The sequence below is a fragment of the Sceloporus occidentalis genome, unplaced genomic scaffold (genome assembly GCF_023333645.1).
Source record: "Sceloporus occidentalis isolate IW3139 unplaced genomic scaffold, rSceOcc1.0.p SCAF_66, whole genome shotgun sequence".
NCBI lineage: Eukaryota > Metazoa > Chordata > Lepidosauria > Squamata > Phrynosomatidae > Sceloporus > Sceloporus occidentalis.
In genome coordinates, this window is record NW_028317046.1 from 5,692,322 (window position 1) to 5,720,088 (window position 27,767).

The window sequence follows — 27,767 nt, forward strand, 5'->3', positions numbered from 1 at the left end:
GTAAAAATGATTAAATGGCTCGATCTTCACTTTTAATTAATTATTCTTCCATCAAGGGCATCACAAGGTCAATTTCTTTAGGATTTTAATTAGTGCGTTTGTCTCAAGCGTGTGGGAAGAGCTTCCCAGTAATCACTGGGTTTTCATTAATTGTTGTTGTTTAAGAAAAGCTTTATATTTATTTTAATTAATGTGTAAAATGGCTCTTTTTTTTACTGTGTATCCACTGATTAGCCTTTTTTGTCCCCCTAATTGTGGGTACAATATAAGCAGAATTTTAGCAGAAAAAAAAACATGTAAACGTTAACATATTTTATATATGAACAAGGATAAAAGACACATTGTAAAAAATAGATTTCTGATTTACAAATATACAACAGCCTGTGCTGTCTTATTTCACTGGCGTGTGCTCTGTTCTGAATAACTGATAATCGAGCTCAAAAACTATTCCTTAAAAAGAAACACTTTTGTTACTTTCACAATGCCTAAAACGTTTTGAGAAAGCAGCCTGCCCGTTAGAAGTTACAAGCTGCTTTCTTAGGGCAAACAACCCAGTGCTCATTACTTTACATCTGGGTCGTTAGCGAGTATTTTAAATGGATCTTCACCAGATTTAATAATCTCTGAACGAAAAGGCATCATCCTCACTGCAGACCCAGAGTGAGAAGCCTGCATGGTCAGTGTCGTCTCTCCATTCGTTGGCTGAGACGTACTCTGACATCATCAGCGTTATGTAGCATTTAGGAGTCAAGTTGATGCTTCTCAGAGCAAAGATTGAAACAAAGTTATTGACCAGCGGCCACATTTTGGAAGCCAAGGAAAACTTTTCCTAGGAGATATCCAGCGATGAAAAATGCCTTATTGGGAGCACATACTAACTGGAGTAAGCGGTCTCCTCCTACTGCGTCTGCAGTCACCAGTTTAACGTAATTGTCCAATAAATAGTCCAAATGGCAAAAATATTCATAAACATCCGAATTAGGTAGCAACGTTTAAATATTATGCTATTGTTACAAATTTGCTTTAAAAATATGCTGTGCCCTTTAATCTTCACCTAATTAGCACATTCACGGGATCGCTCCTCCAAACCCTCTGATTATAATTAGCCAGTGATTGCTTTCCGCGATAAATAGCAGCACGCAGGGGGGAAATTCTAAATGAAAACACAAAATATACATAATTCTCCCACGACCAGCCGATTACGAGGTCAGCGCGCAGGAGGCTGTGACTCCACAAGCAGTTATTTTTAAGTTATATTTAGCACTAAACAGAACTGATTAGTTTTTACAAAAAATGTCGCCTCGTCCTGGCTACCTGATTATTTCTTATTCATCAAAATCCAACAATTCAAGAAATTATAATATATATATTTAATATAATAAAGTAGAAATGATTATAATGTAAAATGTGTTATGAGGTATTGATTCCAATAAGATTAAAATCTGTGTGTATGTATATATATATTTTTACAGTTATCCCAGCAAACATTTCTTGAACTGGATAATTTTTGAACATTTTTGTTATGTTAAAGAACAGAATATCACAAATTTTAAAAAGCGTTTGGCCTCTAATCCAGCCTCCTTTATTAAACAGACTTCAGGAAGCTTCAAGATTTCAATCCAGTCTCACTAAAAGTATCGCGTTTAATGTTTTCTGGACGTTCTACTCAGTCAGGTGTCTGTAACACATTTAATATAAAAAAATAAAATATATTCCAGCTTTTCCAATCAATATTTATTCTCTGGAAGCCACGACCCACTAGATTTTATAGACCTCGTGACTGTAGACGAAAGCGGATACATGCGCATGTTTATTGATGGCTGATAGAGATACTGTTATTTTAGTAATGATTCCTGCTTCATGGATTAGTAACAATTGATATTTCTTACAAATATTAATTATCTGAAACATAAAGACTAAATTAGAGCTTTGTGCTGCACATTTGGCTTAATCAGAAGCCTTAAAAATGATATAAATGAGGAAGGTCGTAATTCTCTTCTCTGTGAACAAAAAAGGACGCTTTTTGTTCTAAACTCTGCCAATTTATGAATCCTGAGCTTTGAGAAATGATGGCATTTAAAGACTCACACGTGGAGGCCGTGTCTGTTCTAATGATGTGTCATAATGTCAATTTCTACTTTATAAAAAAGTATGAAGTTAATTAATGAGCTCCAGCTGTCAGAAGACATCTCACAGAGAGCGTGTCGGGTCCAGAAGAGTCCTCAGGGTCTTATGGAGACAAAATGGATTGCATACACTTAAAACACAAATCATATGTGTTGATTTTTTCCCATTCTTACCATTTTATTGCCTTACACAGCGCACATGGAGACGCCATTGTGACACTTTTCAGTTGAGTAAAATCGTCACGTGGCCTGTTATAGACAAACCTAGTGTCCACGTACCCTTGCTTCTTGAAACATTGTAAAGTCCCGTTTCAGGTTAACATTTCAGCTGCTAGAACCTCCCAAACAGAATACTTAATATTTTACAAAATTATACAAAGCTAAATATAATTTAACAACCAAAATGTTCTAATAGAAGGAGAATTGCACGGCTGAATTACGCTGATTTATGCAAACAGTATGTTTTTGGGAACAAAGTAAAGAAAACACATTGTAGAAGGTTTGCCGTGGGCAAAGATTTAAGAATTTCCATATTTATTTCACATTTTCTTTTATGTCATAGTTAACACTCTGGCAGTTTGTTTCGGCGATAGAAACTGAAAATATGTTTATTAAAAAACTGGGTTTTCGAGGAATTTCTGTCCGACGGTTAGGAACAGAAAAAGGTTACAGGTGAGACGTCTGCTCCCCGCGGTTTATTAAATATTTGGATATTGTTATGAAGCCACTTTATGGATTATTAAAATACCACAAACTTTAAATGCCAACTGCAATTTTAAGGATTTAATTTGCTTTTCTTGGCAAAATTTCCATCCATATTCCCCCTGCACCTGTTCTGCCATTTTTTTTGGGGGGAGAGGGTACTTTCACCCAAGTAAGCGTTAGTGAGATTTGCTGATGGATTTGGCATGTTCGGCATCTGGCGGTCCTTAGAGGTACATATAAGTAACACAGAGGGCGAGTATCGCTCAGGGCGTGTTGTGTGCTGAAGGGCTTCTGTAACACGGTCTTGATGGTGCGTTCCTCAGAGCCCAGAGAGTCATCAGGATAAAGGACCTGCAGGTGCAGCGAGCTTTCAGGACGCAATCAGGGAAAATTGGCGTCTCGCTGTGAGCTGCTCGTCAATCAGCTTGAGAGGCCGATAACCAAAAGCATGGCGTATGGGCATGGGAGTCGTGGTAACCCCGTCAGAGGGATACGAGGGGCCCAAAGATTGACCTGACTTCTCTGAACCAGGCCACACCCATTCATCTAAGCCACACCCTCCTATATACCAAGCTCTGTATGGAACTCACTGTATTACCCTCTACCACTTCTGCTGGGAGGCTGTTCATCTACCACCTTCTCATTAAAGTAAATAGTAAATGATAACAAGCGTGTAGCCCTAGAACAGCCATCCATCTAGACTGGAAGGGTTAGAGGGCACACAGAACAACCCACGTTTCCTGTAGGCCCATCTAGAAAGACCTCCCTGGGGGGCTTCAAAGATAGAGAGGTAACCTCAGCAGCCTTTACTTCAAAAACTGATTCTGGAACAATGAAAACATGAATGCGCTCTGTGCCCATAAAAACGGATCGTGCAGCTCCTGGTTCTCTGGTTCTACATGAAAGCGAGGAGTTTGGGTATCGCGCAGGTTTTGTTAAACCTTCTCATCTTATTGATTTTCCAACTCAGGGAAAAAAAACCTGAAAAAAATAAACGTTTATCAAGTAAACTTTTCCTGCGAACTAAAGAATATTGTTATTTGACTAATTGCTTCTCCGGTCCCCGGTGAATCACCCAGAATAGTCTGAAGAACAATGTCAGGTACATCACTTCACAGCGGGTTCTGTATGTTGGTGGAAAACCATCTCTTAACCCCAAACCCAGCATTATAATAGTTACTAGAATGTTCTGTGATTTGTGGCCAAAACATGAAAGAGCCCATTGGGTGTCATTTCTATTTTCCCAAATTTGAAAATCTCTGTGTCGGCCTCGGTCTTCATCGAAATCCATGGGCTTTGGTCCAAAGTCTGATAAAAGTTTTTCTGATAACTCAGAAACTATTTTGCTTTTATGAAGAGCTGGTATTTTTTACTTTAAGTGGGGCTGATTTTTTTTGTCTTTTGCCTGTTTTCTTTATCATCTTCATCATTTTTCATATTCTACCCACCAAAGAAAGTCCGTCTTGTATTTTTCTTTTCTTTTTTTAACATTTAGTCTCTTTGTTTCTCTTGCAGACTTTGTTACGAGATGGGAAACGGGAAAGTATCATCAGCACCCTGTTCGTGTCCTCATCGGAAATAGAGAATGGTCAAACCATAACGTGCCGCGCCACAAACAAAGCTGTGCCGGGAGGAAAAGACACGACGGTCACCATCAACATCCAGCGTGAGTCCAGACTTCAGATACGGGATAAAACTAGAGATGTGGCCTAAGTTTACTGACCCAAAACTCACCATTCTAAATCCTGGGTGGAAATATTTCTTTATGACTAGGAGGGCATTGAAGCACCTGGGAAATATCGCAAAGTGCTGACAGCATTTACTCTGCTCTCTACCGTCTTTCACCCGTTTAGGCATCCAGATCTAGTAATGGGGACCGCCATCTGTCACTCCAGCGTGGGTCGGCCAGTTCTGTTCTATGTACCATTAGATAATTTGGCATTTTCACAAATGTATGTTGATGATAATAGATTATCAGTCTGTCTCAGTCCGTCCTTTTATTCCACCGTTTCCTCAGACTATAGCAACAAATGTAACAAGTATTCTCCAAGACGTAACTCGTCCAAAAACAGAGACCTTTAACACTTTATCCCGATTATCTTGGGACTCAGGTTCTGCACTAAAAGTGATCGACCGCTTCCTTAGGTTTTAGGGACTGTGAGGGTCACCAAAACAGAAAAGTGTCTAGAAGTGTGCATGGCCGACCTCCCGGCAGGTTCTGGGTTCTATATCCGCAGCGCCTTTAAGAATTATGTTGCATATATACAGGTGATTTTATACCGTGTTCTCTGCATGCGCTCACCTGCACATTTTATTTAATGCACAACCTGCTTCACTTGTTACAATTTAAACAGTGACGTGAGCTAGAGAAAAGTGCGGCCTTTAAGTATAAACTGAGGTCCGAAGGAGTCCCCACTTTAGACACTTCAGTCTGAAGTCACTTAAGGCTGCTGTCTACAGAGTGTCACATTAAGCCTGTCCCTTTCACTCTGCAGGATCACAGGGCGACGTAGCGACAGAATGAGCTCAGGGCCCATTAAATCTGTCCTCGTCGCCGCAGGGCGATACGTAACACCGCGCTGGAGGGATCAGCAGATCATTAACGCTGTCCCTCTCACCACAGGAGCCAAAAGCGACACAAAGCGGAGTGGACCTCTGCCCAATTATCGCTGTCACCTCAGGGTGACCGCTGACCTCCGCCAGTAACCCTTCCTGTTTCGGTAGGAATATTCCGGGTTTTAATCTCGGCATTGAAGGGGTTGGGAGGACGGATAATCCCCGCATTCCGCATTAAAACCTGTACGGAACGGCGGTATTTATATCCGTGCATGTCCCTAATAACTGACAGCACAGGAATTGTCGGGCATTAAATAGCATCTTCTTTTCGGGACATACTAATTGGATGGATGAAAGACACAACAGCTATCGAAAGGCTTTGAAATGAGATTTCGAATAAAGATCTCGCTTGCTCTGAATTGCTTACGCGGAAAAGCAATTAAAAATGCTATTAACGGCTACGAGCTGCATCTGGAACGGAAGAAGAACACACGTTGCAAAATAATTATACTTAACCCCCTCCTTCTGGAGGCTCTTTAGACGGCAGAAACTTGTACAACTTTGAACAAGGGTCTTCTGGAGAGATGGGGAGGAGAACCTTTAAACAATCACAAAAATGATCCTAATTAGTGATACTATCACCATAGAAACCAATGCAATGTCCCGGCTGATTGGACCACTTCATTCGGTTGCTATGCTTTTTAAACTCTGTATCAGAATTGCTTTTGATGCCTAACCCTCAATGCCTTTAACCGTCTATTTAAAACAGTGTAAGTTTGTGCTTCCATGCAATGTTGAGCCTAGGGTTAATGGCCCCTGGGTGCAGTTTTTCTTCGGCACCCCCCAAAACTAAAGCACATGCACATACTAACACGTAAACTCACTCTAACACCATACACTTACACACGCAGACTATTTCCCTCCTCTCCCTCACACTAAACCCTAGGCTCACCCCAGACACTCCAACAGACTCAATCATCATACGCTGGCACACACATTCATGTTAACATCATGTGCTAAAATACACACACTCTAACATCATAAAGTATCGTGCACATACTCATGCTAACATCATACACTGACATGTGCACAGAAAAAAAACATGTATGGCAACGTCCACTGCTCTAACACCCTGCACATATAGCAAAGTCATTATCTTGTTGGGGGCCAGGAGCTTAGGGGACACCCGGGAAAACATTCAGCGCCAGTATTCATATATTTCTGACACCCAGCTGAGTGTTATTAGGAAGAGACACCTGACAAGCTTGTGTTAACCCTTCCTGTGTTTTTATTCTGCAGACCCGCCATTGGTCAATCTGACTCTGGAGCCACAGCCGGTTCTAGAAGATAATGTCGTAAAATTTCACTGCTCAGCAAAGGCCAACCCAGCGGTCACCCAGTACCGGTGAGAACATGGCGTTTACATTGATTACAATTGTATCTTTTAGGGGAAATGTTATTATTTATTTTTAGCGAGGGATCTATTCCATGGGTTTATGTGAAAGCAAACATACTGAGAGGGTCTTAGATGAGTGGAACATCAGAAGTGGTAGAGGGGTAGAACTATGAGGGAGCATGGGATAGACATATGTCTCCTGAATATAAGACAAGACCAACGACTGATTAAGGTTTGGAAGAAAGTCCCTCCCTTTATGTCAAATCCCAGCCTTCCTCTGATTGAAGGTGAGATAGTCTGCAAGCCCCTTTTTTCACCTGAGATTTAATTGTGCTCTCCCACGTACAACACACATTGACACGGCAATAAATTGAAAGCGCTCAGCCATGTAATACTCGCATTCTCTGAGTCATTAAGAGGTGCTTTGTTATTTAAGATAAGTTTAATAGCTTTGCAGATGTAGACTTGAGAGCTCAGCTTTAAAATGCCAACCGACGCGTATCTTGGGATACACAACATGCGCCGCTTTCATTATAATCTAACAAGTGAGAGGACGTGGACGCCGTGCTGGTTAAAGGGACAGTTCTCCTAATGCATCAAATCCGGGATTCTCTTCGTGGGTCCCTGCATATTAAGCAAATCATTTTAATATTTGTGCCCCAGCTTCTTTTGGCCATTTCCTTGTGTTTTGTGGACAATAAAAAAATAATAAATATAATTTTTTACATGAAACGTGATTTAGACGTGAAAAGGTGTCTAGAGGGAATATAACATCATTCTACAAATACATACGGGGGACAAAAGAATATTTTGAGAACAAATGTCAAAATTCTAACATTCAAATGGCTGCTGATTCAAAGTAATTGACCCAGAGCGAGGCGGTCAGATTTTAATCGCTGTCGGCAAAAAGCCTTCTCCGGGTTTAACCCCTTTATGAGAGGGTTGCAGGGGTCTTATGGCTCTCATTCTGGGTCCAGGTATTTCATACTGGGATTTAGCAGTTTGGGGGGGGGGCTGGTGGAGCTAAACTGTCAGGAGGCATCTTCATGATTCTTCCAAGTCCCTCTACATTCACATCTTTGGCAGTAACTGAGATTAGGAGAGGTTCCTAATGTAAGGAAATTTGACTTTACCGAGAGTATAATAGATAAGTCGAACAGTCTCCCAGCAGAAGTGGTAGAGGGTAATACAGTGAGGGGATTAAACATGCATGGGATAGACATACGGCTCCTGAATCTAAAACGAGACCAACAACTGATTAAGGTTTGAGTCGTTACAGCAGGAGAAACGGGCGACTAGACGGGGGCCGGATGGGGCCGATCTGCCGGCAGTATCTAGGTTTCTAAATTGTGTCTGCCAGTTTGGACAGAGGTGCCTTTAGGAACGAGTCTGTTGCATCTGAATGCAAAAGAAACACAAAGTTCTCTAATTAAATGAATCCATCGATGGAGGCCACTGATCAGAATAAACGCTTTTTCTTGTCTTGTTAATTTTCACATTGACCGGAGACGTTGGCACGAGCTGCAGCGCCCGATCAAGCTGAATATCCATTTTCCTTGCGCTCTTCTGTTTGACCTGCATCCGGAGAGGCTATTTTCCTTTCGGTGTAATTAATAAACATTTTAGCATTAATTTGGGACCATGAAGCAAAGAAAAAAGAAAAGTCTACAGAAATATAAGCAGAACCCGGCAACAAAGTCATCATTTCTGTGGAAATGTGGCCTGAAATAGCTTTTTATCCGCATTTGTCTGTTTCCTGATTACTTCTTGTTTTGATGCTGATTTGTACGTTTTTTTAATCAATTATGCTGCAGAAAGGAAGGTTTAACCGACCTCGGCATGATGGGTGTGAAATGTGAATTAATATCTACTTGATTTCTGGAATATTTGTGAAATTATCTAATTCACGATATTGGTAAAGAAGAGGAAGTCATGGAACGTTTAATTAAGGTGTTTAATAGCCGTAATCAATTCATGTACTTACTCACCTCTCGCTTCAGCTCCAACTGGTGAAACTCAACGCGGATCTGTCCCTTTTCCCAGATCTTATACCTTTAAGTCTATACACTAAATAAACCCAAGGAATGGAGCTTACAGATACAACTAACTACTTTATGTGTATTAGAAACCCCCTTTGGGGTATCACACGGGAGCAGCCGTCAGGTTTGTGTGCGGCTCTCGGATTATCGGCTTTCCGGGTATTTTTTCATATTGAATGAGGTCTCGCACATGGAGTCTCCATATTCACAGAGCTTCAGGAGCTGCTGGTCACGTCCCACGCGGAGCCTCTGCCTTCCTGAGGGGCTAGAAATCTGTTTGATTTATTTAGTAAACCATGAGATAAAAATGCAATGGAAACATCGCTTGATTCATTATCAGTGATTTAGACAGACTTTTATATATATATAACGGCTGTATATGTCACTACTGCGCACCCTCCAAACAAGTTTCTACGAATAAAGGGTTAGCTGCACCTCACAAGCATCCAATACAGAGATGTTGTGAGCAGCTTGGGGCAAGAAGGGTTTGCGGGGCTTGGGGGTAAGGAGTGTTTTCCTTTTTTTTCTTTCTTTAGGAAAGAGACAACAGAGGCCTCTGGCCACACCCCTTAAGTGCCCGTCTTGGCTATTTGAAACCTTTAGGTCACTCGGAGTCGTAGGAGGTATAGAATTTCTGAAAATACTGAATCATGTGATCAGACATAAAGATTGTGGGAGACTTCATCGGTGACACAGAATCTGTATCTGAGACATCTGAGGAGTGGGCTTTGGTCAACACCATATAGACATGGGGCTGATCAGTACCTGCTGCAGTAATATTAGGCTCTGTCGCGGTTATATTAGGCTCTGTCGCGGTTATATTAGGATCAGCATCAGTAATATTAGGATCAGCAGCGGTAATATTAAGATCTGTCGCAGTAATATTAGGATCTGTTGCGGTAATATTAGGATCTGTTGCGGTAATATTAGGATCTGTTGCGGTAATATTAGGATCAGCAGCGGTAATATTAGGATCGGCAGCGGTAATATTAGGATCTGTCCCGGTAATATTAGGATCTGTCCCGGTAATATTAGGATCTGTTGCGGTAATATTAGGATCTGTCCCGGTAATATTAGGATCTGTTGCGGTAATATTAGGATCAGCAGCGGTAATATTAGGATCTGTCCCGGTAATATTAGGATCTGTTGCGGTAATATTAGGATCGGCAGCGGTAATATTAGGATCTGTTGCGGTAATATTAGGATCTGTTGCGGTAATATTAGGATCGGCAGCGGTAATATTAGGATCGGCAGCGGTAATATTAGGAGCTGCCAAAGTATTAACTCACTTTGTTTAGCACCTCGCCCGGGGTCTGAACACAGCTCCAGTGATAAATGGGGTCTTTAAGAGAGTATATCACAGACCTGTCACTGTGCAGTGAAACAAATTAAGTGGAAAATCGTCACTTTTGTGTCTTTTAATCAATACGCTGTCTTATTTAGTAACTTGCAGAGAGTCCGCGCTTTGAAGTCATTGTATTTTGTTTAAAAGACTAAGCTTTTGATTTAACCTTTTGGAATTCCAGGGTTCAGCTCTCTGCTCCTGACTCAGTAAATTGTGATGTTTGCAGGAGCTGTACGGTCACGTCAGGGTATTGGGATTCACGTGTTCCCGGTGTATCAGTGCACGTTTAATGCGGGGCGTGCAAAGTGCTCTCACAATAACGAGCGTTTACATTCACCACACGCTTAGCGCTGCTAATGACTTTCACTACAAAAAACACTATTCTGGACAATTAGAAAAGTCTGCATTTTGGGAGCACAGTCCTTAAAGTCGCAGTATCCTCTTTTTCACAAACATCTAAAGTAAAAGACTAAAGCTTTTCCCAGGAATTATTTATGTTAAAGATAAAACAGAACCAGTTTTCTAAAATTTCCAAATTAAACAGGAACGTTCCCTCTAAGAAGTGCAACTGCGAGTGGACGTAGTTTAATAGAGCTGGGGGCAGCTTATTGTCAAAGTGGTGTTTGAAGTAACAAGCACTTTAAGCAGCAGTTACACCCCAACTGGATCCTTTCTCTGCCCTGTTACTGGTGTTCCGTGCAGCTTCTCCTGGTGACAGTATGTTGATAATGGGTCGATCTGTTTGGCTTTTCCAGGCCTCCCCGGAGCGGTTTTACATTTTATTTTACAGTTTCAGGTTAATTTCTCCGGTAGACGTCAGAAAGACAAATCATTAAAAAGAACTGAGGACTCCGAGATGGGAAATCGATGGGCTGCAGACTGGGTTGGCTAATGGGTTCTCATCAGTCATTTAAACCTAATATTTAACATTTCGTCGGACAGAAAATAGGTGAAACAGTTCCAGTTTAACCTGTGTTAACTCTGCTGCTCAGCGAAAGTTTCTCTAGAGTGTTTATTTGGTAGTTTATATGTTTATTTTCCGGTCCCCGTCGCACGGTGTGTGATCCGCAGGGCACGCGGTTACTGATCTGGGTCTGCGGCCCCTCGCCGTACCCTCCTTCCTGTGATCAGGCTTCTTAGTAATATTGTTTAATCTCGTTGTTATAGAAACTAAAGTAATTAATTCTCGATCAAAGGAACAGGTTCATGTAAAAGCCCTGCGTGGAACTTGTCAATCCGACAGGAAAAGAGCATTTATTGCCCCAAAAATTCCTAAAGGTGAAATATCACTAACAAAAAGATTCCAAAGAATGTGTTATTGTCTAAATATAAATGCGTCAAATAAGAAAGGAGTTCCTTATTAGCTTGGGGTGGAATAATTCGGATGCGTATGTTGTATCAATTAATTAAGCTGTATAAATATGGCATATGCTCATCATATACCGGTATGTATATTTATAATGTTGGGGCATATTATAAATTCACGGATGTCTTTGTGGCCACCAATTCTTTCATCCAAGCATTTCTTTGCATTCAAACCTGTGGAAAACCAAACATTTGAATTGGTGTAATTAAAAGCCATACCTCCTAAGTTTCCCTATTTAGTTTGACCAGTCTCTCTTTGAGTCCCGTATGCCTGTGTGCCTCTTTTCTGCTCGGTTGCAGTAACTTGGAGCAACCACTCAGGGGAGGGCAGCTGCACAGGGAGGCGAATAAGGGCTGTATTTATAACCGCCATAAAGTGGGTCCATCTCTATGATGTCTTCTAGCAGTAGGAGAGTGAGAAGAAGGGTTTGAAGGGTTCAAATAAAACATAATGGAATCCCAGAACATAAAATAATGACTTCTTTAAAATGTGTCCCTTTAAGAGAGGTCTGCGGAGTTAAGCTTTCTATAAGTAACTGAAATAATGCAATATATTCTGAGATGTCCATCGTCTTGCTCAGCATCTTCCTCTTGCTTCTAGCTGGGCCAAAGGAGGGCAGCTCATCAAGGAGGTCACAGAAGACACCTATGAGACAGTGGTTGATTATTCCTTCTTCACTGAGCCCATCTCCTGCGAGGTGACAAATGCATTGGGTAGCACCAACGTCAGCCGGACCGTGGACGTGTACTGTAAGGAGCTGAGGATTTTAGGGCATTTTGGGTTTTTATTCATGTACTGTGACACCAGTCTGTGGATTATCTCTGAAAGATTAGTTCTGTCTCCTTTCCCTGCAGTTGGACCTCGCATGGTCACAGAACCTGAGTCCATTCTTGTGGACCTTGGATCCGATGCCACATTCCACTGTGCGTGGACCGGTAACCCCTCGCTCACCATTGTGTGGATGAAGCGTGGCTCGGGGGTGGTAAGTCCAAAAGAACCACATGGTTTTCATGGATTATTCAGGTTAAATGAACGTTGGGATAGACGGGTACGATTTTTTCCCCCCAAGGCTGTTTTATTGCTTAGGATTAATTCTGGAGCTCTGAATCCTGGGAGACAGCAGGTGTGGAGAGTCCTCCTCTCAAGAGCTTGCAATCCAATGGGAAGGTGGGAACTGATATAAGGAACTACATATAGAAACAGAGATTGTTACTGGTCTTACTGAAAGTGTAGTAGAATATTGAGATATGTGTCTCGCACTCCAAAATTATGGAGAATTCAGAGAAATATTTACAGTATTTTAAAATTATAAATACATTTTCTTGTTTGGATTCTGTGTTTTGTTGGTTTTCAGTAACATACTTTTACCTGCCTTACAGGTACTGAGCAACGATAACTCCCTAACATTGAAAAATGTTCGCCAGGAGGATGCTGGGAAATATGTCTGCCGCGCAGTCGTGCCTCGAGTGGGCGCTGGCGAGAGAGAACTTACCCTTACAGTAAATGGTAAGAAACCATGTAGTTTCACATTGGGTATGGCTCCTGTTGTTCCATCTGTAACCTGACTGGGTCCATTTGATGCTCCATCTCCAGCATCGCTGAACATTACCAGTTCCCCTGTTTGTTTTCTGCTGGTGTTGCCAAGCTTGACCTGCATGCATTCAGGCCCTAAAAGTACTGTGCTTGGTAAATATTTGTGGCCTGGTATACCAAAGGGCCACTTGGTTGAGTTTGCCCCAGACTTCATTAAGCTGAAGTGTTACCTTAAAGCAGATCATTGTGCATTCCACCAGTATTTATTAAAAGTAACGGAGTGTATTCAGCTGATCAGCATTTGTTCTAACAGAGGCTTCCATGGGAAATGGATTCCCTAAATGCTTATCGGTTCGTGACCCCAGACTGGTGGAGGTAAACCTAATCCTTTATTAATGCTGGATCCAAACTGTCAGCACTGCCCTGAATGTAACGATTCCATGTGATACAGTATCATTAGTTTATTGGAGGTGCATGCGCTGCTGAGTGTCCCCGTGGAGCCTTCCACCTCCCTCGTAGCGCAGCGGGTAGATGGCATACAGACTGATCCCCTAAACTGTCCAATAAAGGAACAATACTGTATCACGTGAAATCGTTACATTCAGGACCGTGCAGACGGTTTGTATCTGGCATTAATAAAGGATTAGGTTTATTTTCTCCAGTCTGAAAAGTGCAGAAATCCGGTGTAATTATCTCTCTCGGGCCCCAGCTTGATACTGAATTTACTGCAGAGTTCATCAGGTTCTCAAGAGGATCCTGAGTTTTCTGGATTAATGGAGGCCGATTTTGCTGAATATTCTGGTCCCAATTTAATATTATCTTGGCTGTGGAAGGGTCACATTAAGCAGCAGCTCGGACCAGACTGTAACCCTGACATAGGTATCTAAAGCTCTATGTGTTTGAGAATCTGGCTAATAAACACTGCCCTTATAAGCTGACGCTCTAATGGGGGCTGGAGGGACTCCTGTGCAAGTATGAGCCGTTGGAGTCAATTTCCAGCTTTTTCACAAACTGTCAAAAAGCAAAGCCTAGAAATAATTGCTACATATTCCATAAAACTGCCAGTTCTCGAAAAACGTCCCCGATCCAGCTTTTGGTCATTCATCACCGAGCTCTGCTCCACATCAAGGGAGAAAAATAAAGCTGCGTTGTCAGGCGCTAAGTGTTTTGTTTGTAAATTGGAATACTGAGCTCCGAGCATTTCCTCGCCCATCATCTGAAAATTGCACTGAAACCAAGGACCGGATCACTTCTGGTAATTATTATTATTTCAAGGTGAAGAAGCCTCCATGCTCTTCTTATGAGTAACTCTTGCCTAATTCCCCTAATAATTTAAGATAATATTGTCAGTTGCCTCTTAATCCCTATTTGGATTGAAGGGTTAATATGATGGTGTATACTGACACTGCAGGAGTTAATGGAAATTCTGTAATTATTATTATTGAATAGATTGTAGTAACTGGCTGTAACAGTGCTGTACATTTATCATCTACGGACCATTCTCAGCTATCAAAGATTAGAGCTTTGTGGCTTCCATGGCGTTATCTTGCTGCATTGTATTAATATAAATGCAACGCGTTAATCCTCTGGGGGATCTTTTTGAGATTCAAACCTAGTGTAGAAGACGGGTAAACACATGCATAACGCTTCACCACCGTAATAATTAGCCAAAATGATGCTTGGAGTGTTGCAGAGAATTTCTCTTTGTTTCTCGTCTCTTTGGAGCGCATCGAGTGGATGTGAGATTTTCGATACGAGCCCAGCTGCCTGTATCTGCTAATTTCCCCCGTCCGCAGCTGGTCGCCACTCCCGAAATAACCCACACACTGAGATAATGCAACGTGGAGCGTCCGCAGTAACGAGTAGATATGCCGGTGGCATCACACGGGGTCGGGATGAAGGATGCCCCATTCTGACTTATCTCTCCATGTCTTGCAAAGTGATCCTGTTTTCCTTCTTCTCGTGTCGCCGTATGGACAGCAGGGGTTTAATTACATTTAAATAGCAGAAAACAAAACCAGCAGTAAGAGAATAACTCGGAAAGCAGGAGAGAAGCAGCTTCAAAACTACAATAAAGTTGTGTTTTCCGGAGCTTGATCCAGGGAGCTTTGGAGAACTGCCATGAGTTCCGCAGCTACTCCATCGGAATACGTCGGTCTGGCGATGAGGGATTTGTGTTTTTCCAGGAGATATAAGGTCCATGATGTTAATAGAGAACACGGTAAAGGCCCAATGCATCGGTAATGTGTCTACAAAGAAACAAGCACTCATAATGTATCCAGAAACACATGGGACCATAATGTATCCAGAAACACATGGGCCCCATAATGTATCCGGAAACAGATGGGACCATAATGTATCCAGAAACACACGGGCCCCATAATGTATCCATAAACACATGGGCCCCATAATGTATCCGGAAACACATGGGCCCCATAATGTATCCAGAAACACATGGGCCCCATAATGTATCCAGAAACACACGGGCCCCATAATGTACCCGGAAACAGATGGGCCCCATAATGTATCCAGAAACACATGGGACCATAATGTATCCGGAAACACATGGGCCCCATAATGTATCCGGAAACACATGGGACCATAATGTATCCGGAAACACATGGGCCCCATAATGTATCCAGAAACACATGGGCCCCATAATGTATCCAGAAACACACGGGCCCCATAATGTACCCGGAAACAGATGGGCCCCATAATGTATCCAGAAACACACGGGCCCCATAATGTATCCATAAACACATGGGCCCCATAATGTATCCGGAAACACATGGGCCCCATAATGTATCCAGAAACACATGGGCCCCATAATGTATCCAGAAACACATGGGACCATAATGTATCCAGAAACACATGGGCCCCATAATGTATCCAGAAACACATGGGACCATAATGTATCCAGAAACACATGGGCCCCATAATGTATCCAGAAACACATGGGCCCCATAATGTATCCAGAAACACATGGGCCCCATAATGCAACCAGAAACACATGGGCCCCATAATGTATCCGGAAACACATGGGCCCCATAATGTATCCGGAAACACATGGGCCCCATAATGTATCCGGAAACACATGGGACCATAATGTATCCAGAAACACATGGGACCATAATGTATCCGGAAACACATGGGACCATAATGTATCCGGAAACACATGGGCCCCATAATGCATCCAGAAACACATGGGCCCCATAATGCAACCAGAAACACATGGGCCCCATAATGTATCCGGAAACACATGGGACCATAATGTATCCAGAAACACATGGGACCATAATGTATCCGGAAACACACGGGCCCCATAATGCATCCAGAAACACACTGGCCCCATAATGTATCCAGAAACACATGGGCCCCATAATGCATCCAGAAACACATGGGCCCCATAATGCATCCAGAAACACATGGGCCCCATAATGCATCCAGAAACACATGGGACCATAATGTATCCAGAAACACATGGGACCATAATGTATCCAGAAACACATGGGACCATAATGTATCCAGAAACACATGGGACCATAATGTATCCGGAAACACATGGGACCATAATGTATCCGGAAACACATGGGACCATAATGTATCCAGAAACACATGGGCCCCATAATGCATCCAGAAACACATGGGCCCCATAATGCAACCAGAAACACATGGGCCCCATAATGTATCCGGAAACACATGGGCCCCATAATGTATCCAGAAACACATGGGACCATAATGTATCCAGAAACACACGGGCCCCATAATGCATCCAGAAACACATGGGCCCCATAATGCAACCAGAAACACATGGGCCCCATAATGTATCCGGAAACACATGGGACCATAATGTATCCAGAAACACATGGGACCATAATGTATCCGGAAACACATGGGCCCCATAATGCATCCAGAAACACACTGGCCCCATAATGTATCCAGAAACACATGGGCCCCATAATGCATCCAGAAACACATGGGCCCCATAATGCATCCAGAAACACATGGGACCATAATGTATCCAGAAACACATGGGACCATAATGTATCCAGAAACACATGGGACCATAATGTATCCAGAAACACATGGGACCATAATGTATCCGGAAACACATGGGACCATAATGTATCCGGAAACACATGGGACCATAATGTATCCAGAAACACATGGGCCCCATAATGCATCCAGAAACACATGGGCCCCATAATGCAACCAGAAACACATGGGCCCCATAATGTATCCGGAAACACATGGGACCATAATGTATCCAGAAACACATGGGACCATAATGTATCCGGAAACACATGGGCCCCATAATGCATCCAGAAACACATGGGCCCCATAATGCATCCAGAAACACATGGCCCCATAATGTATCCGGAAACACATGGGCCCCATAATGTATCCAGAAACACATGGGACCATAATGTATCCAGAAACACACGGGCCCCATAATGCATCCAGAAACACATGGGCCCCATAATGCAACCAGAAACACATGGGCCCCATAATGTATCCGGAAACACATGGGACCATAATGTATCCAGAAACACATGGGACCATAATGTATCCGGAAACACATGGGCCCCATAATGCATCCAGAAACACACTGGCCCCATAATGTATCCAGAAACACATGGGACCATAATGTATCCAGAAACACATGGGACCATAATGTATCCAGAAACACACGGGCCCCATAATGCATCCAATGTTTAAAACCTGAACATCATTTAAAAAAAAAAGAAACAGGAACATATTGGAATACACTGTATGATTCTGAATATAAGATGCCCGTGGATATTAGATGCTTCAATGTTTTAGAGGGAAAAAGTCACAAAAACACTAATTCGGCAGATATTTGGGGGGGGGGTAGAACAGAACAGTTTTATGGGTCTTTTTCCTAAGAACTAGAGGCAATTTATGGGAAATTATTAGTTGTAATTTTCAGAAATGTCGCCTCACAATATGGAGAGAAAGGGCCAGCAAGGAAAGAAATCCCCAATGTATTTAATGCGCTTAGTCACAGCCATAAAATATAGGATACCAATTCACCCTCCTCAGAAAGGGGGTCAGTATCAATGCTCTAGAACAATTTCTCATTTCAGTTGATACTTGTTGAAGTTTTCCATACCAAGTACTCCGGCTAACGTGCCACATCCAAAAACTTTTATCTTCCAGGACACTTAAGGTTTCACCTGCTTATATCTCACAGCAAGCTTGTGATTAAAAACCTCGAAAAGCCATGAAAAATTACACTAATATAGGAATTGCAGCAAAAACAATAAGTGTTTTCTGTTGTCCTTGCGCTGAGGTCTGTAGTCAGTGTTTAATTCAGAGACACGCGGAGAAAATCGGTTTAATATAGAAAGTGGTTTAATGCAGGTAACAGTTTGGAAAATTAAAGCTCGATTTTTGGAGTAAAACTTAATTCCCCAATTCTCACCCCAGCATTTTTTCCCCCTAAACTACTTTGGGGCAAAATCTGCTGGAGGCAGGGGCTGCTGTAGCTGTTTAGGAACCTGCTTTCCTGCCCCCCGACATTATGATTCCGGGAAGCTGAACTGCGCCATATGTTAAGCTTCTCCTTGGCTAAATGCCACCGCAGCTGGCACACTGCACCTATGATAGCTGTGCCGTTACAAATACATAGGCATGTCCTGCATGGCCACAGCGAGTGCCTACAATCCATTGCGAGGAAGGCCAACCGGTGAACCAGGAGCAGCCTGGGATGTAAGGAAGCCGGTGCTGCAAGATTTTCCTGTGTCTAATGGGACCAAATTTTTTATTTTGTTACTATTTATAGCAAAAATCACCATGCGCGCCTCCTGCTTCTAGGCCCATGGTCGGTATAAAGCTCCAGGACCACCGAAACACACCAATAATATACGAGAGCAAATTATCTGCCATCTACTTTTTGCTAATTCGGCAGTAATTATGACAACTAATGTTTGATTTTTAAAAATTCCCCAAATTTCTCGAATTGCACAGGTTTTCAAAATTTTTTAATGCTTTTTAATTCTGCGCTTCCCTGAAATAGAAAACGAGAATTCACTTTTATTGGATTTCTATGTTTTCACTGAATTTTTGTCACCGATTTCAATATTTAACAAAAAATCCAAATCCCCCAAGGAGAGAATTCTTATGGCATTAAGATAAAATATTGCTGAGTGGAGTGTATTCCCAGCTGGGGTTATGGGTCCAAGGCGTGTGTACTCGGCACTGTACAGCCCATGACCTAAGATCTTGCACTTCAGAGCAAATATTTTGCAGGCCACTTGACGCTGATTGAGTTTGTGGTACGAATGTACCGTCCGGCAGGTTTGTATGATTTGTTTGCACGCGATGCGTTATATGAACAGCTGAGCAAACACAAGCGCCATCGAGCTAACTGAATCCTCGGCCAGCTTCGGACACAGAATTATTTACCGTGGGCCCCTGGTAAATAGTCAGAGGGATGTTCTGGGCTGTGAGCACGAGACGGCAGGTAAATGAAGGCTTTAGACTACTTGACAGCGACAACAGAGCGCCGCTCACGGTATCAGTCACCGTGTAAGTGCTTCGAAGAAAGATGTGCGTGGAAGGTGATGGCGTGGCGGCTGTTACGATTCTCACCAGCGTGATTTGGACTTAATATCATTATCCCGTCTAACAGCTTCTAGTGACTTAAAATAAGAGAGCGCACGGAATGAGAGAGAGTGACACTGGATTCAAATGAAGATGACTGGCAAATACAGGTTACATGAGCTCCACGCTATGAGGCTGTAATAAAGTGGTTCTCCTAGAGAAGGTAGAAGCCCCGTCTTTCCATGCAACGGGGACTTGGAAGGTTTTTCTAGCAATTACCCCAATAGACGATGCACTGCGATTGAAAAAGTTTTGTAGATTTTAATCTTAAATGTACTATTCTTTAAAAAGTTATTGGGTTTCGCAAGAATTAAGAGTAACGGAATTTTAACCCCTGTGCATTTGCTAGACGAAGTTATAAGAGAAACCACAGACTCCTCTCTCTGGTTCCAGGGATTCAAAAAAGTGAATTAACCTGCCCGTGTTGGGTTACCATTTATTTAAGATTCTTTTAAGGTACTTGGAATGAAAATTGAAATTTGCACATTGACTGCTTCTTCCACATGGCGCCATTCACATCCCATAATACTTCCCAGCATGCACCTGCCTTCTCTCAGGTGCATGTTAGGTCATTCCGTCTTGTTTGATGACGGATGTAGGAGGGCAGAGCGGCTTTTTGGAGCGTGGTGAGGCCGGTGTACGGTCTGTTCCACTTGAAAAACTGCTGAACTGTTTAAAAAAATGTAAATCGGCACACAGGAATTTTTTTTTATTCGGCTGTATTGATTAATGCTGCGTTTCTTTCAGGTGACAGGTCCACTTTAAATATATAAATCACAGACAGAGCACAATTCCCTTGAGGCATTACCTGCGGTCTCGGGGTAACTTATGGAATGAAATGAATTAAGACGTATTACGCCAATATAATAAGAATCATCGGTATCTTCAGACTACAATAGGATGCTAAGGAGATACCCTTGAGACTCCTGAGAACAACGATGCTCATACCAGGGGGTATCTGCCTGGTATCACAGCGCCCCCTGCTGCCTCCTAACCGGACTCTCTCTCTCTCTGTTCCGTTAGTCTCTGAGATCCATGCTTTTTTCCTTCCCTGTGTTTGTACTGAATTTCTGAGGCTTTCGGGGATTTTAGGACTCAGTTTCCATGCTTCCTTTAGCTCGGTCTGCTGGAGAGAGACAGACCCAGCCGGCTGGTGTGCGGAGAGGTTTTTTTTTTCCGTCCAGGGATTTGAAAGGAAAATAACACTTAGTAATATTTCTGTTGAAATAAAACTCCATGATCATCCAGAAGCCATTTCCGGTACTGGCCAGGTGACGTGGTTCAGACACATTCCTATGCACACAGAATGTATTAGGTCGGTGGCCTCTTTTAACTGTTTCCACACTGGAACACGCACCCACTTCCTTCGGTTTAACTTACCCGCTGTCTTCAAACACTCTTCCTTGCTATTAAAGTTAATTGCTACTTCGAAACCAACAAGCACTTGGAGTCTGATGGACAGGAATCTTATACTGGTCGGAAAGAGGGTTAATCTTGCATCATAAAATGACTTTAGTGATAAAGACACAGGGGCCATGGGGGGACCAGCAGCCAGTCCGCCAATTAGCGTCACTCAGGCAAAATTCCCTGACACTAAGCACAGATCCATCCGCCTAACCTTTACACCAGCCGTCAGTACGGAAACCAGTCAAAAAGGTTACTGGTGCCATCTAGTCATGCAGATTCACCCAAGCAGAGTGACCGGCTAAGGGAGCGGGTCCAAGTGTCACTCCCAGGGGACACGCAATGTCTACCAGCATCCTCTGCTATGTCTGTCTATAAACTGTTCTCCAACTTCCATCAACCCCAGTCTTAAGGTGGTCACATGATCAGTAAAATTCATATAGTCACAGGGTGCGTATGTTCTGTTTTAAGGGGAACCCGTTTGAGATTGAGTGAAACTGCTCATCCCAGAATGGACTCCTGGGTGTGTAATTTGCTGCGTATGTTTTCTGTGTGAGCTGTGCTTGTTCCACGCTTTATCATTTATAGACTAAATGTGTTCCTTTGTATTTCAGGACCCCCCATCATCTCCAGCACACAGACCCAGCATGCGCTTCATGGCGAGAAAGGACAGATCAAGTGCTTTATACGCAGTACGCCCCCTCCAGACAGAATAGTAAGTGCCCTAGCAAGGGGTACATATGGGGGTCACTAACACACTTAGAGTCCACAAGTCCCGGTCTATATATAACTATGCACAGTATACGGTATACAGAACACTGACAAGGCTCTCCTCTTGCTCTTCTGGAGTGGGTGTAAAGCTCCAATCTCCCAGGACCAAGTTTTTTATGATTATGTTGAATACTGCAATTGTAAGAGAATAAGCGAAATCACAAAATGGCACTTTGCAGATTAACCAATAATTTGGGCCCCTAAATGGGGACCCCTCAAAACCATTTTACGGCACGATTGAGTTCAATTACAATACTTTTACTTCATTAGTTAAATTCGTAAAGTTCCATCGGGTTTACATGATTTACGCTTATTCCAAAAATAAAACCAGGACATCTTTGATCTTCTTCCTATCAATACGCAAGCCCTCAGGCACCCGGTTAGCCGATCGCTCTCCATGCAATGCTATTTATTCCTCTGTCTTCCATGTATGCTCACAAATAAACAGCGGGTTCTGGCAAACGCCGGACGTTAAGTGCTGAGAGATGAATAAATGTTCTGTGCTGATTAAAATAGATAATCACAGGAGGACCGGCTGCCAGTTACCGCAGCCAAAGGAAACAGTCATTTCAAATATGTATCAAATCTGTACGGATTTAGTGGACATGGGATTTCGCAGCGTCCTCCCGGACCCAAGTCAGCTTGATACATGGATTTGATATTATTTTATTTTGTTGCTGAATGATCCTTGTTACTGTAGGATCTACTTAATAAACATTCATTTAAAAACAAAAAATAGAGCCTGTAATTAGAAGAATCTTCATTTGGGGGGGATTTTTACTTTTTTTTTTTTGCATGGATCCTTCTGACTTCTACGTAAAGTCCTTGGAAAAACACCAGGAAATTGCTGATTCTTCAAAAGATGGGCCAGGGCTCAGACTGCCCCCCATAATGTGTCACTATGCTCCATATTCAATAATATCATATGTCTAAATGTCAGTGACACAATCATTTTCAATTATCCACAGTAAAGGTTCCAAACTAGAGTTTGTTTAACAATAAAAAAAAGAGTTGCTTAATAACATCATTCAAAGTAATTTCACCATTATATGAATTGATACATTAACAAAATGTATAATTATGTCATAGTACACGCTCCATCGCCATGGATACGACTATTGAAGGTTAATATCCTGAGAGCCTACTGGGAGAAATATTCTTATTTAAGTAACTTTTCTTGCTAAACTCAATAAAAAAAGGTTGAAAAGCAAATGAATGAAGTCCTTCAATAATTTGTCACTTTCCCCGATCGCTTTAATGGAAAATGTAATTTTGCCTGTTAGGTTTCAGGATATTAAATTGCTTTCTGATGGCAATTCAGACGCGCAGGACGAAGGGGCCAGACTTCGCATGGAATTTGGAAAGGGCTTTAGTTATTTTTACAGTGTCAGTTATCTGACTTATATATTTATAACTCCAACTCCTGAATTAGATCCGACAATATGGTCGGGTTTAGCCGCCATCCGCCTTGAATACAGAACAGTCGTATCGTGTAATTATGGGAACCCAGCTCCCAGTTTGGCCTGATCCACGAGATTATCATCACCAGATGGAAATGTTAATCCTTGTTTTATCCCAGGTGAAACATGACAAACAGACTGGTATCACCAGACATGTGTCATCCCAACTTGTAGACTTATTGCCATAGAGACATAATTCAGAAACCTATAAAAATAGTTGCCACCTTTGGTTATTTTTTTCCCTAAATATGAACCCTTTGCTGTTCCTCTCATGCTTAGGCCTGGTCTTGGAAGGAGAATGTTCTGGAGTCGGGAACCTCTGGACGGTACACGGTCGAGACGGTCAGCACGGACGAAGGGGTCATCTCAACCTTGACCATCAGTAACATTGTGAGGGCTGATTTCCAAACTATCTACAACTGCACGGCCTGGAATAGCTTTGGATCGGACACGGAGATCATCAGACTAAAAGAACAAGGTGAGTGGACGTAAGAGGTGGTAGAGCATGGAGAGGGCATGGACATGCTTCCTCGAGCAACATAATTGTTAGAAATCCCTGAAACCCAACATTTCCCCATTTTCTATTAATACTTTGCAAGTAGGCTTCCCCAAGGCATTCACCGTAAGGATTGCCGTAGGGCGAACAGAAAAAGCATGACATATTACGTGAATGGCTCGCCATATTGTGAAAAAAACAGAGAGAATATGCCAGATGAGCCTGTAGATCCAACCTTTTTGGTGTTCATGGAGTGTCAGGAATGTGCTGTTTTGGGGACACAAAGGGTTACAATGTATTTTGTTCGTATAATTTTATGCAAAACTTAAAACCCTTCACCCCAAATAGCGGAAAAAAATAATAGTAACAGACAGCTATTACTATTTGTCTTGAGTTCTCAAGAGCTGGATTTTGGACAGCACTATAAAAAAAGTTCAGAGGTGCTGGGATGTAAATGGTTAAATCTTAGCATCAGCCAATCCTGTCTTTGTCCAATCCATAAGTCCCTGTTTAATAAATTTTTACATGCTACATACAATGTATTGCGGCCACTGAGACTGGATGGGGCCCCTGGGCACCTGCTCTTTAGGTTTATGTTGGGGGCTAGGCGTTTGAGGGTCCCATGTCTTGTTGTAAGGTGTGTGAACCGCTGGAGAGGTCTGGCATATGCTTCTGTGTTATTGCATCATGTGTAGTAGTATTGATGGAATCATTGCATGTCATTTTGTGTTTATTAGCCAACATGCAGATAATAAAACATGAATTATTATTATATGCAATGCAGGATTTTGTCATACAATTAGACAATGAATTAGACATATCAGCCCCTTAGTTATGTTCTAAGGAATCTCTGATGCACTCACTTTTAGTAGATCCAGCTTTTATTTCCCCTGTGTACTTTCCCAATGTATGGATCTATCTGCGCTGTATATAATGGATTCTGATGGGTCAGAGATCATGACCTTGTTATAAGGGGTTAATTATTGTGGACGTGTTAAGGGGCTAAATGTGAATTTTTCAGTAAATGGTGCAATGCGGATCTACTCTTCCCAGTTAATACGTGGAATGTGATTAAAGCGTAATAATAACCCATCCTGGGAGTCTTCATTTTAGGATGGATTCCATATAAATGATTCATACCAAAAGGTTTATAAAGTTTATAAAATAAAAAAGTTAGTTATGAACAGTTACTAAATAATTGAAGATACTAGATCATATCTCCTCGTACAGACAGAGACTCCAGGCGATGCATGAGGATGATATCTCCTCTATTCACCCCTCATAGTCAATAAAATGTATTTAAATATATATATATTTATAAAGAGAGAGAGAGAATGAATGTTTGTATAACTATATATACACCTTTTAAATTATAATATAAATAATCTATAAATAGATAGATTAATTTTCCAGGTACCTAGTTTTGCCCTAGGGGTGGTAGCTACCCAGATATTAATGTATTACCTATTTGAATGCCCTGGAAATAACCCTGATTTATAAGCTACACCAGAACTCTACTTTTTTTTATTAAGAAATTCGACTCCGCGGGAGGTCAGACCCATTCCTTCTGCAAGAATCCCCGACCTCGTTCAGTCCTCGTTCTTGTCTTAGACTGAGGATCTCTATGCAGCGGTTATATTGTTACTGTTTTCTATCATCCAATGAGAAGCAGGAATAATAATCATCAAATTTACCAAATTTAGAAACTAAAACATGGAAATAAAGCACAGAAAAACATCGCTCCCATCAACAGGACGTCCTTCTAAACGGCCTCACTTTAACTTTTTGAGAAGGAACCCAAAATCAAGCCTAAAATAATAGAATGAAAAAGCTCTATTCACCACCACAATAAGCTGCACTTTACACTTTAAAAGCCACGAGTGGGAAATGATTTCTGATGCTCCTGTAATTAGCCGCCTTATCGTACAGAAAGCCCTAAAAGCATTGACTGCATTGAATGGGAATAAATACAATACTCGCTCCTGTAGAGAAAGCCCCCTACTGTCAGCGCTCAATCTCGCTCCCCCACAGCCCCTACTGGTGCTTATCTCCCTCGCCCTGCGTTGGATATAAATTGAAAACAAAATATACAGAATATGCTATTTCTATACACATTATCGGGGCTTTTACGGCTCAAGAGCCCTGCGATACCCTCATACCCAGCAAACATTCTGACCTCCTAGAAAAGAGGGGCATCAGGGGAGTTTGGGGCGCCAGAGAGGGACTGGTGAAACAGCGATAATTGGTAGGTATTCACAGTATACATGAAAACGCGTTCTTCTGACACATTTCAGGTGTCCGAATTAGTTATGATCTTATGTTGGGGCTTAGTTAGATCCTTAGTAGAAGGCAGTAGGGGCAGAACCTGTCCAGACACCTTAAATCACTCAAAGTTGGGCAATGGGGTATCCATAAGTCAGGACTGCCCTGCAAACAGTGGGAATTTGGAAGATATTAAATAGCTATCATCACGTCATAATTGCCTCCCCTAGCAGGCAACATTCTTTTGACTAAATGCCCTATAAGCATCAATGACTCCGGCATGCCTCGTCACAAAAACTGGTGCCCGGGTGCTCATGCTTTCCTGCCCCTGGGCCCAAGCCACTCCCCTAACCAGACCCCCTAAAATCAAAGTGCCCTCTGGCCAGCTGACATGTTAGAGTATTATTGGGGGTAATGATGCCTTCACTTTCCAGGCCAAGAGTACTGTAAGTATTAATCCAAAGTGTCCATCACCGTCCATGGGGGCCGCAGACACACCAGGAATCCATAATATTTTTTTTGATTAATTAAAGTTAATAAGAGGAATCATAAAACTTTATGTTTGATGATCGCAGCTTAAATGCTTCACTTTGTGACTTTATTTCACAAATTCTCTAAAAAAAATATATAACTCCAAGGAAAATAAAAGCCACCAATTTCTCACTAAAGCAATCAGGGAGCGGGATGAAAAGAAATAAAAGCGATTTGTTAAGAAGTTCTGACGGCGCACGTTTGACTCGTACAATGTTTTTGCTGCCACGGGGCGTGTAACGTATTAGAGGTACAACAGTTTATCACGGTAACTTCATTACACTGTCTGCGCCGTTATTATGGTTGGCTAATGTAGCGGAGGATCTAAGGTGCCTTCAAGGTGAAAGCTTGTCTCCGAGACACCGAGCGCAGTCACACGGAATTAGTTTTCCGAGAGTAATAAGTGGAGATCTGGATGTGAAGCCACAGCTGACAGGAAGTGCCCTGGCAGCCATCTTGGACGTTACAAGGGAAAATTTAGTTACTTTTTAATTTGTTGCCCTCTGGGGTTGGTGGTGCCAGATATCACTGCAGGAAATGCCCCAACATGTGAAAGTAGTTGACGCCTGCCAGGGGTGCAAAAGAAGCCACTGAAATGCATATGAGACATGCACAGGCAATATAAATGTAAAAAAAAGGATGTGGCGTGTGGTGGGGCAACAGAATGGCTTCTTATCTGGGGTGCTATTCGGCCAAGAACCATCCCCGGTCCCCGGAATCTGTAGTGCACCGCCTAGTATTTGTGCCCCCGTCCCTAGATTTATAGATTAATAACCTTGTTATCAGGTTTCTGGTAAAGCAGGTCAGACCCGACATAGGCCCAGTGGCCAGCTCCATCAGGACGTCAGCCCGTGTCGCAGAGCCATTTCTTTGCAAACTGTACTTTTCATGAAGAGCTGACAGCAGCCACTTTGCTTTGATTTTACAAATGAGTTAAATGCTTCCGGCGAGGAGGGTCGGCAGACTCAGTATGTCCTGCATCCTGCATAACGCAGCAAAGTGTTAATGATAAGAAATGTTTGGAGGATCTCCAAGCGGCTTGGATTATATTAAACGCTGGGGCCGGCAGGTGGAGACTTCTCATTAAACTCTGATTTATAGGCGCCGCTGTCATGTAGATTGAATCGGAACTAAATAAACTGCTCGGAAT

At 42.3% G+C, this 27,767-nt stretch overlaps 1 protein-coding gene across 1 annotated transcript in view; it reads left to right on the forward strand.

Annotated features, from left to right (window-relative positions):
• The window catches only part of LOC149286943 (kin of IRRE-like protein 3), a 107,474-nt gene that overhangs the window by 65,261 nt on the left and 14,446 nt on the right, over positions 1-27,767 (forward strand). Inside the window, exons 5-11 of the mRNA XM_089493713.1 lie at positions 4,347-4,497; positions 6,687-6,792; positions 12,134-12,282; positions 12,388-12,515; positions 12,913-13,039; positions 21,712-21,812; positions 23,608-23,806. Coding sequence (XP_089349839.1) covers positions 4,347-4,497; positions 6,687-6,792; positions 12,134-12,282; positions 12,388-12,515; positions 12,913-13,039; positions 21,712-21,812; positions 23,608-23,806 — 961 coding nt within the window. The remainder of the gene's footprint in view (positions 1-4,346; positions 4,498-6,686; positions 6,793-12,133; positions 12,283-12,387; positions 12,516-12,912; positions 13,040-21,711; positions 21,813-23,607; positions 23,807-27,767) is intronic.